Genomic DNA, 11,646 nt, shown 5'->3' with positions numbered 1-11,646 from the left:
TAGGACAGCGTACACTGTGGAACATTCAGTATCTGATCCTCGTCTTCTATAACCTCTCTGCAGCGGTGATCTGGACAGATGATGGCTGGACAGGACAGCGTACACTGTGGAACATTCAGTATCTGATCCTCGTCTTCTATAACCTTTCTGCAGCGGTGATCTGGACAGATGATGGGCGGATAGGACAGCGTACACTGTGGTTTATTTAGTATCTTCGTCTTCTATAACCTTTCTGCAGCGGTGATCTGGACAGATGATGGCTGGATAGGACAGCGTACACTGTGGTATATTCAGTATCTGATCCTCGTCTTCTATAACCTCTCTGCAGCGGTGATCTGGACAGATGATGGCTGGACAGGACAGCGTACACTGTGGTACATTCAGTATCTGATCCTCGTCTTCTATAACCTTTCTGCAGCGGTGATCTGGACAGATGATGGGCGGATAGGACAGCGTACACTGTGGTATATTCAGTATCTGATCCTCGTCTTCTATAACCTTTCTGCAGCGGTGATCTGGACAGATGATGGCTGGACAGGACAGCGTACACTGTGGAACATTCAGTATCTGATCCTCGTCTTCTATAACCTTTCTGCACCGGTGATCTGGACAGATGATAGGCGGATAGGACAGCGTACACTGTGGTATATTTAGTATCTTCGTCTTCTATAACCTCTCAGCATCAGCGATCTGGACAGGAGACTGGTAGGAGATCAGCAGTTCAGTTTCTGTCTTTATTTACTCATTTCAATTACAGATAAATATTTATTTTTTAAAAAAAAAAATGAAACAAAAACAAAGACAAATTTGCTGATAATGAGGAGAGTGCAGCGCAGAGCGGCCGCCCCAAAGCCCCAAGCACTGCAGTGCTATCCATAGTGTCCTTATAGAGAGGTGAGGGGCGGCGGTACAGAGCTGTGCACATGTGAACCTGCTGCTGATGACCATGGTACGGTTTTATTTGCCATAGGTTTCCCAAGAGCACATCATTCTATCTTCCCTCACACGGCTAGTTGCCCCTTCTCTGTGGCTCGTCATCATCGAGCCTTGACTTCAGATGTTGCTTGTAGGATAAGATGTCTCCGGACCACTTGGTGACTGCTTGTTTCTCACATACCCAAATCTCTTGAGCCACCTGCGGTTAAAGATAATCCACTAGTAAATTGCAGACTCCATGGAAAATTCCACCAGTTTATGGTCAACATCTCACCTGCTGAATGAGCCGGAAGTCGTGGCTGACGAGCATCATCCCTCCTTCAAAGTCATTGATGGCATCGGCCAGCGCATCGATTGTCTCAATGTCCAGATGATTGGTGGGCTCGTCCAAGAACAGCATGTGGGGATTCTGCCAGGCCAGCCAGGCAAAGCAAACACGGCACTTCTGCCCGTCAGACAGATTACGGATCGGACTCACCTGTGCCGAGAGAGAAGCGTTACCGAAGCAGGCAGGAGAAGGAGCAGCTACGAGCCAAAACAAGGGCCCGGTCAACAAAAAGGGCGGACACAAGCCATAGGCCCCGTACCGGAGAGTGTGCAGCTTGTACTCACTGCTATCAGTCACATCAAGAGTCATTGGAAAAGCCAAAATCTGCCTACCCCCATAAGACTGCAGACGCATCAGAGGGGCAGACACGCTCCAGACACACGTGAGCGATATCCCCTCTTATAATGCTCCAGTACTGATATAACCTTTGACTGCAGTGCCAATGCCTGGTTCGTGCCCCACCCCTAGTTATCCGCCATGTACCTGCTGTTTCCCCGTAAGGCCGTAACGCCCAATGATCTTCCTCATCTCCTCCTTCTCCTTGATCTCAGGGTAACACTTCATCATATATTCTAGGGGGGAGAGGTCGAGCTCCAGCTGTTCCGTCAGGTGCTGGTGATAGCGGCCGATCTTCACATGAGAATGTTTCCGGATCATCCCGTCTGATGGCAGAAGCTGCATGGACAAAAAGGAATCAGTAAGGACGAGGGTGGGAGACGTAGGATAAGAATAGAAGTGGGATCAGTGAGGACGAGGGTGGGAGACGTAGGATAAGAATAGAAGTGGGATCAGTGAGGACGAGGGTGGGAGACGTAGGATAAGAGAAGGGGGATCAGTGAGAAGGGTGGGAGACGTAGGATAAGAATAGAAGTGGGATCAGTGAGGACGAGGGTGGGAGACGTAGGATAAGAATAGAAGTGGGATCAGTGAGGACGAGGGTGGGAGACGTAGGATAAGAATAGAAGTGGGATCAGTGAGGACGAGGGTGGGAGACGTAGGATAAGAATAGAAGTGGGATCAGTGAGGACGAGGGTGGGAGACGTAGGATAAGAGAAGGGGGATCAGTGAGAAGGGTGGGAGACGTAGGATAAGAATAGAAGTGGGATCAGTGAGGACGAGGGTAGGAGACGTAGGATAAGAATAGAAGTGGGATCAGTGAGGACGAGGGTGGGAGACGTAGGATAAGAATAGAAGTGGGATCAGTGAGGACGAGGGTGGGAGACGTAGGATAAGAGAAGGGGGATCAGTGAGAAGGGTGGGATATGTAGGATAAGAGAAGGGATCAGTGAGGAGGAGGGGAAGACGTCGGATAAGAGGAGTGGGGATCAGTGAGGATGATGTGGGGACGTAGGATGAAAGGAGAGGGGGATCAGTGAGGACGGTGGAGGGGGAGATGGAGGATAATAGGAGAGGGGATCACTGAGGAGGGGCAGACGTAGAATAAGAGAGGGGATCAGTGAGGAGGAAGAGGGGCAGGATAAGAGGAGAGGAGGATCAGCGAGGACAAGGGTGGGAGACGTAGGATAAGAGAAGGGATCAGGCGAAAGGGGAGATGTCGGATAAGAGAGGGGGGTTCAGTGAGGACGAGGAGGGAGAAACGTAGGATAAGAGGAGAGGTGATCAGTGAGGACGACGGGGGAATGTAAGATAAGAGGTGAGGGGATCACTGAGGAGGGACAGACATAGGATAAGAGGAGAGGGGATCACTAAGGAGAAGACGTAGGATAAGAGGAGAGGGGGTCAGTGAGGACGAGGAGGGGGGAGACGTAGGATAAGAGGAGAGGGGGGGGAATCAGTGAGGATGAGGAGGGGGACAGGTTTAATGTAATGGGAGAATTGTGCTGCTCTATAGCACTGTACACTACGTCTGAGCCTGGTTAGCTGCGCTCCCACTGGTGTGAAGGGATAACTGATTTTTCCAATGGACAGAAGCTGAAGTGTGAAGCAGAGCCTGTGAGGCGTGGTCTCCAGGGGTAGAGGGGGCTCCTGTGTTCAGATGGGACACAGCAGACAGTAGGACAGCAGCCACAGTTCTGAATATTGTGCTCTTGTGACAGGTCTTATAGTTATGGGAAACGCATTCTCCACATCGTGACCCCGAGGTGACGGACACACATGTTCTCACATAACTGCAGATGGATGGGTTGTATAGGGCCTGGCTACCATCTATGGCATTAATATCTCCCACCTGGCAGTACCAGGGAGCAGATATCCTGAAAATATGGGATCCGCGTCTCACTGAGTCGCCCCCATGTGAGCTCACAGGGGGGGATGTGAGTGTCATGTACCACACTGGTGGATTATTAGAGATGGGTGAGCAGTACCACGCTCCACTGCTGGTCAGACGCCAGTACCGAGCACTATGGAAGTCAGTGATCGGCCCCCGTACAGCTAGACATGTACTGAGCAATGTCGGCTGGCGGAGTGTTCTTTGGTCACATGTCGTCTGAGACTGAATGCCTCCCCTCGTGTACCTGCACACATCATGCAATGACACGAGTGTGCGTTGTGGCCGTTGTTACATGGCTAACGTGATACTCGGCTGGCCTCTGTGAGTACCCAGACTCTGGATCGAGTAACAAGCAGTGCAGAGCACGAGCGCTCATCATTAAAAGGATCTGTCAGCAGGTTGTTGATGCCTCTTCTGAGACCCGTCTGATGTAGCCAGACATCCTGCATCTAACAATGTGTCACATAGATTAGAGGCTGTGTGACGACATGGACTGTCAGTGCCTAGCATGGGTTAAGTTTCTTAAAATGTAGCCAAACATGATGATAATTGTGTTTATAAACAGGGGATAAGCCCTCATTGTTTCTACAAGACTCTTAGGATACCTTCACACTTTAGCGATGCAGCAGCGATCCGACCTGGTCAGGATCGCTGCTGCATCGCTACATGGTCGCTGGTGAGCTGTCAAAGAGGCAGATCTCACCAGCGACCAGTGACCAGCCCCCAGCCAGCAGCGACGTGCAAGCGACGCTGCGCTTGCACGGAGCCGGCGTCTGGAAGCTGCGGACACTGGTAACTAAGGTAAACATCGGGTATGGTTACCCGATGTTTACCTTAGTTACCAGCTCACACCACTTAACTTAGCGTGTGCAGGGAGCAGGAGCCGGCACTGACAGTGAGAGCTGCGGAGGCTGGTAACGAAGGTAAATATCGGGTAACCACCTTGTTTACCCGATGTTTACCTTGGTTACAGCTTACCGCAGGCTGTCAGACGCCGGCTCCTGCTCCCTGGACATTCAGGATTGTTGCTCTCTCGCTGTCACACACAGCGATGTGTGCTTATCAGCGGGAGAGCAACAATAAAAAAACGAACCAGGGCTGTGTGTAACGAGCAGCGATCTCACAGCAGGGGCCAGATCGCTGCTCAGTGTCACACACAGCGAGATCGCTAATGAGGTCACAAAAAACGTGACTCAGCAGCGATCTCAGTAGCGATCTCGCTGTGTGTGAAGTACCCCTTAGGAGTCTAGTGTTAAAGTTCTTGTTGACTCATGTAATTACCTTGGCCAGTGAAGGTCAGACACCCAGACAAATCAATTATGCGAACCTCCCATTGTATTATGTGTATTGCTAGATGCGATGTAACTTAGCTGTCTCTCCCTCGTCTCTGCCAGAGACCATTACTACTAGGGATATTTTGTATACGACTTGAAATCTAGTCAATAAGAGTCCAGTCTTATCCACCAATCGTTAAGAGCCCAATAGTCTGAATGGAGGGCTCAGGGGTATAAGAAGGAGGACTGTCCATTGCCCGGTTACAATTGCTACATTATACCAATCTAGAATCTGCGGATCGGATTGGCAAGCCATAACCGAACCTGGATTATAGTACTACATGGACTTCAGCATCGAATGCAAGGATTCGGCTGAGATATCAAGGACTACCTGAGGAAGGAATCCAGCTTGGGACAACCCAGTCACCGGACTACAGGCTTTGCGGTCCTCAGCCAGCTTCCTAAATCTGGCGTTATTCCATTCTTGGTGGGTGCCCGCCAAAAGCGGGGTGCTGCTGGTCTGGAATAAGTAGCCCTGGAAGCTCTGAGGCACGGACATTCTAATCCCTGGTGAGCAGCGGAAGGGTGAGACTCTGTTGCCTGTTACATTTGTGTGTTTTGCTGGTTATGTGTTATGTGCCGTTAATTGTTTGGGGATCCAATAAAGTCTAATTATTGTGATTCCTTCATCCTGTGTTGTCTGAGTAGTGTTCCGCCCACGGTTAAGGAGGTCGGGCGTTCAGGTGGGATGAGCCCTGGGCCATGCTGTCTTTCTAAAGGCGGCCGGGCCAGCGGACGAGAGCACCCACTGACCCCCGTGTCTCCACAGGAGAGCACCCACTGACCCCAGTGTCTCCACAGGCTGCAGCCCTTGTGACACAGTGATAAGGTTTGAGATTTTCAATGTAGCAGAGCCCACACAGCTGTTAATCCCAGAGGTGGGCAGAGTCAGACTACACCCTGCTGAGACCCACTAATGATAAAGATCAGAGGCTTAAACTAACATTGAAGGTAAACAAAAACAGAATGAGATGAGAGACACTGGCTGGAATCTGAATCTAAACCCTTACTGCATGCTGGCTTCAGATAACAGGGTCCCGCTAATTATAATCATTGTCCAGTCTGGAGGATACAGTGCCTTGTAGGATTGTCCCATTTGGCTAATTGGAGCTTCCCCCATATTATAGCTTGGAAATAACCGTACTGATATATATTATATACACATTATATATATTATATATACACACACACACACACACATACTGTATATACTGTATACACACACACACACACACACACACACACAGAAATTAAGAGACCACTGCACAATTGTCAGTTTTTCTGATTTTTCTCTATCTTTTTGAGTAAATTGTTCTTTTATTCTATAACTACTGATAACGTCCCTGAATTTCCAAGCAATAAATTTTGTATTTATTTTCTGAAAATGAGAAATGGTGAAAATAATAGAACAATGCATTACTTTCACCTGAAATAATGCAAAAGAAGGGAATTTTGTTTACTTACCGTAAATTCCTTTTCTTCTAGCTCCAATTGGGAGACCCAGACAATTGGGTGTATAGCTACTGCCTCCGGAGGCCACACAAAGTATTACACTAAAAGTGTAAAGCCCCTCCCCTTCTGCCTATACACCCCCCGTGCTCACGGGCTCCTCAGTTTTGGTGCAAAAGCAAGAAGGAGGAAAAAATTATAATTGGTTTAAAGTAAATTCAATCCGAAGGAATATCGGAGAACTGAAACCATTCAACATGAACAACATGTGTACACAAAAAAACAGGGGCGGGTGCTGGGTCTCCCAATTGGAGCTAGAAGAAAAGGAATTTACGGTAAGTAAACAAAATTCCCTTCTTCTTTGTCGCTCCATTGGGAGACCCAGACAATTGGGACGTCCAAAAGCAGTCCCTGGGTGGGTAAAATAATACCTCATAATAGAGCAGCAACCGGCTCCGTCCTACAGGTGGGCAACCGCCGCCTGAAGGACTCGCCTACCTAGGCTGGCATCTGCCGAAGCATAGGTATGCACCTGATAGTGTTTCGTGAAAGTGTGCAGGCTCGACCAGGTAGCCGCCTGACACACCTGCTGAGCCGTAGCCTGGTGCCGCAAAGCCCAGGACGCTCCCACGGCCCTGGTAGAATGGGCCTTCAGCCCTGAGGGAACCGGAAGGCCGGAGGAACGATAAGCCTCGAGAATTGGTTCCTTGATCCACCGAGCCAGGGTTGACTTGGAAGCTTGTGTCCCTTTACGCTGGCCAGCGACAAGGACAAAGAGTGCATCCGAGCGGCGCAGGGGCGCCGTACGAGAAATGTAGAATCTGAGTGCTCTCACCAGATCTAACAAGTGCAAATCCTTTTCACATTGGTGAACTGGATGAGGACAAAAAGAGGGTAAGGAGATATCCTGATTGAGATGAAAGGGGGATACCACCTTAGGGAGAAAGTCCGGAACCGGACGCAGAACCACCTTGTCCTGGTGAAACACCAGGAAGGGGGCTTTGCATGACAGCGCTGCTAGCTCAGACACTCTCCGAAGCGAAGTGACTGCTACTGTTTACCTGTTTGTAATTCTTTCATGTGCCTCACCCCTGCTGGTCAGCTGATGTTCATCTGGGTCAATGAGACATGTATATAAGTACTGCACTAGGTCTATGACCGTGGTCTGTGTGCGTGCCTCTGGATAAGTGCCTCATAAGTGTCAGAAATATACCAGAAATGAACCAGACATGACCAGAAGGTAAACTTCAGCTCTTTCTAACCAAGTTGTCCACTGACACAACTTACCTGTTAAATCATATACTTACCACACTACTCCCACCATGTTCACCTATGCCCTCACAGTCTTTGCCCCTCTCCTCCTCACTCTCCTTCACTATCCGCACACCCCAGCTCCCTCTAAACAAATATTCATCTCCCCCTCCCTCCTGCCTTCTCATCTGTCCTCATCTGCTGACCTACTCCTGAACCTCAGATCGCTCCTAATATCGCGCAGACCATGCCGTCCACTCTCCTTCTCCCACCTGCTCTCCCTTTCTCTACTCCTTCTCACTGCTGGTGACATAGCCCCCAATCCTGGCCCCCCGTGGATGGTACACCCCTCTTTATCACCCACCCACCACTCTCCACATAATAGTAACTACCGCAATCTATCCAACATAAAAACTATTCCCTCTCACCCACTCTGCCGCCCCCTCTCTCAGGAGCGCTCTGGAATGCCCGTTCAGTGTGTAATAAACTGCACATCATTCATGATCTCTTTACCTCCAGCAATCTATCCTTTCTAGGCATCACCGAAACATGGCTGACACCATCCAACTCTGCCTCCCCAGCTGCACTATGCTACGGTGGCCTGCACTTCTCCCACACTCCTCGCCCTGGCAATAGACAAGGTGGAGGAGTGGGCCTCCTTCTTTCTAACAACTACAACTTCACCATAATCCCACCTCTACCCTCCCTCGACCTGCCTTCCTTTGAAGTGCACTCTGTCCGAATCTATTCTCCCTCCAACCTCCAAGTGGCTGTCATATACAGACCCCCGGGCGCAACCACTGCCTTCCTCGACCACTTCTCTGCCTGGCTTCTACACTTTCTCTCTGCTGACATTCCCACCATCATCATGGGTGACTTCAACATCCCCACTGACACTCGCCAACAAGCTGCTTCCAAACTCCTCTCCCTTGCTTCGTCTTTTGGCTTAACTCAGTGGTCCTCCTCTGCCACCCACAAAGATGGAAACACACTAGACCTCATCTTCACCCGCCTCTGTCCCCTTTCTGACTTCACAACTTCCCCCCTCCCCCTATCTGACCACCATCTTCTGACCTTTTCAGCCCTGTCCTCCTCACCTACCCCCCCTGTCCAGCACCTAGCACATCCCCGCAGAAACCTTGCACACCTCAACATGCACACCCTCGCCGACTCTATCCTCCCACTGTCCTCCATATCGTCCCTCCACGACACAGACAGCGCCACCACTTTCTACAACACCACCCTCACATCAGCCATTGATTCAGTCGCTCCCCTTGTGCATGGCAGAGTGAGACGAATCAATAGACAGCCCTGGCACAACAGCCTCACTAAAAAACTTAGGCAAAGGTCTAGGGCTGCAGAGCGGCGGTGGAAGAAAACGCACTCCCAGGAAGACTTCACCACATTCAAAAATGCAATTCACACATTTCGTTCAGTCCTCACCTCCGCTAAACACGATTACTTCAGAAACCTCATATCCTCTCTAACACACAACCCCAAACAGTTATTCAACACTTTCAACTCCCTCCTTCGCCCACCACTGCCCCCTCCAACCTCCCTCATCTCTGCAGAAGAATTTGCCACCTATTTCCAAGAAAAAATCGACCTAATAAGGCAAGTCTTCTCTGCTCAGCCACCACAACCCCTTCATGTAGCTGACCACTGCCCCTCCCCCATAAACTTCCTCCCCACCATCACCGAAGGAGAGCTTGCACGTCTGCTCTCAAAAGCGCACCTCACCACCTGCGCACTTGACCCCATGCCATCCCACCTCCTTCCCAACCTCACCACCATCCTTATTCCAGCCTTAACCCATCTCTTCAACCTATCTTTAACGACTGGAACCTTCCCCTCTGCCTTTAAACATGCAACAGTCACACCTATCCTAAAGAAACCTTCCCTCGATCCAACCTCTACTACCAGCTACCGCCCCATATCACTACTCCCACTTGCCTCAAAACTCCTGGAACAGCATGTCCATGCTGAACTTTCCTCCCACCTCTCCTCTAACGCTCTCTTTGACAACCTACAGTCCGGCTTCCGTCCACATCACTCCACCGAAACTGCCCTGACTAAAATCACAAATGACTTGCTTACTGCCAAAGCGAACAAGCACTTCTCTATACTCCTACTCCTAGACCTGTCCTCAGCCTTCGATACCGTTGACCACTCCCTCCTATTACAGACCCTCTCTTCCCTTGGTGTCAGAGATCTTGCCCTCTCTTGGATCTCTTCATACCTCTCAAATCGCACTTTTAGTGTCTCCCACTCCCACACAACCTCTTCATCCCACCATCTCTCTGTTGGCGTCCCTCAAGGCTCTGTCCTAGGACCCCTACTTTTCTCTATCTACACATTTGGCCTGGGACAACTCATAAAGTCCCATGGCTTCCAATACCACCTATATGCCGACGACACCCAGATCTACCTCTCTGGCCCAGATGCCACATCTCTGCTGTCCAAAATCCCGAAATGTCTATCTGCTATATCCTCCTTCTTCTCCTCTCGCTTCCTAAAGCTCAATGTGGCCAAAACTGAACTAATCATCTTTCCTCCGTCTCACCTACACTCTCCACCTAATCTATCTATTACAATAAATAACACCACGCTCTCGCCAGTACCCAAAGTTCGCTGCCTCGGAGTGACCTTTGACTCTGCCTTATCCTTCATACCACACATCCAATCCCTCACCACCTCCTGCCGTCTTCAACTCAAAAATATTTCCAGAATCCGCCCTTTCCTCAATTTGCAATCAACTAAAATGCTAGTGCATGCCCTCATAATCTCCCGCCTCGACTACTGTAACATCCTCCTCTGTGGCCTCCCTGCCAACACGCTTGCCCCTCTCCAGTCCATCCTTAACTCTGCTGCCCGACTTATCCACCTCTCTCCTCAATACCACCCCGCTTCTCCTCTCTGCATGTCCCTCCACTGGCTTCCAATCTTCCACCGTATCCAATTCAAACTTCTAACACTGACCTACAAAGCTGTGCATAATCTTTCCCCTCCGTACATCTCCGAACTACTCTCCCACTACACTCCAACACGTCACCTCCGGTCCTCCCAAGATCTCCTCCTCTCCTCCTCTCTCATTCGCTCCTCACACAACCGACTCCAAGACTTCTCCCGAGCATCCCCAGTCTCCTGGAACTCGCTGCCTCAACACGTCAGACTATCCCCTACCCTTGCAAACTTCAAACGGAACCTGAAAACGCACCTGTTCCGAAATGCCTACAATCTACAATGAACTCGCTGCCGCCCGACCACCGTGCGGAGCTGCCGCCCGACCACCGTGCGGAGCTGCCGCCCGACCACCGTGCGGAGCTGCCGCCCGACCACCGTGCGGAGCTGCCGCCCGACCACCGTGCGGAGCTGCCGCCCGACCACCGTGCGGAGCTGCCGCCCGACCACCGTGCGGAGCTGCCGCCTGACCTACACCCCACCTATTGTCTCCTCCCCATAATCCTATAGAATGTAAGCCCGCAAGGGTAGGGCCCTCTTCCCTCTGTACTAGTCTGTCTACTGTAACTTGTATACGTATTTTGTATGTAACCCCCTTCTCATGTACAGCACCATGGAATTAATGGTGCTCTATAAATAAATAATAATAATAAATAATAATAATAATACTAGGAAAACCACCTTCTGCGAAAGGCGTGAGAGAGAGATATCCCTCATTGGCTCGAACGGTGGTTTCTGAAGAACCATCAGCACCCTGTTCAGATCCCAGGGTTCTAACGGACGCTTGTAAGGAGGTACGATGTGACACACCCCCTGCAGGAACGTGCGTACCTGTGGAAGTCTGGCTAGGCGCTTCTGAAAAAAGACAGAGAGCGCAGAGACTTGTCCCTTAAGGGAGCCTAGTGACAAACCCTTTTCTAATCCGGATTGAAGGAAGGACAGAAAAGTGGGCAAGGTAAACGGCCAGGGAGAAACACCCTGAGCAGAGCACCACGACAGGAATATTTTCCACGTCCTGTGGTAGATCTTGGCGGACGTTGGTTTCCTAGCCTGTCTCATGGTGGCAATGACCTCTTGAGATAATCCTGAAGACGCTAGGATCCAGGACTCAATGGCCACACAGTCAGGTTCAGGGCCGCAGAATTCAGATGGAAAAA

General features: G+C 50.4%; 1 protein-coding gene across 1 annotated transcript in view; it reads right to left on the bottom strand.

Annotated features, from left to right (window-relative positions):
• Window positions 1–720: 720 nt before the first annotated feature.
• ABCF2 (ATP binding cassette subfamily F member 2) overlaps window positions 721–11,646 on the bottom strand; it is a 30,224-nt gene continuing 19,298 nt past the window's right edge. The window contains exons 11-13 of the mRNA XM_075315942.1: window positions 1,748–1,939; window positions 1,211–1,414; window positions 721–1,135 (exon numbers count right to left, since the gene is read on the bottom strand). Coding sequence (XP_075172057.1) covers window positions 1,010–1,135; window positions 1,211–1,414; window positions 1,748–1,939 — 522 coding nt within the window. The 3' untranslated portion in view covers window positions 721–1,009. The remainder of the gene's footprint in view (window positions 1,136–1,210; window positions 1,415–1,747; window positions 1,940–11,646) is intronic.

This window comes from Anomaloglossus baeobatrachus, chromosome 6 (assembly GCF_048569485.1).
Source record: "Anomaloglossus baeobatrachus isolate aAnoBae1 chromosome 6, aAnoBae1.hap1, whole genome shotgun sequence".
Taxonomy (NCBI): Eukaryota; Metazoa; Chordata; class Amphibia; order Anura; family Aromobatidae; genus Anomaloglossus; species Anomaloglossus baeobatrachus.
The sequence above is the reverse complement of the archived record's forward strand: the minus strand, read 5'-3'. Positions and strand labels throughout refer to the sequence as shown.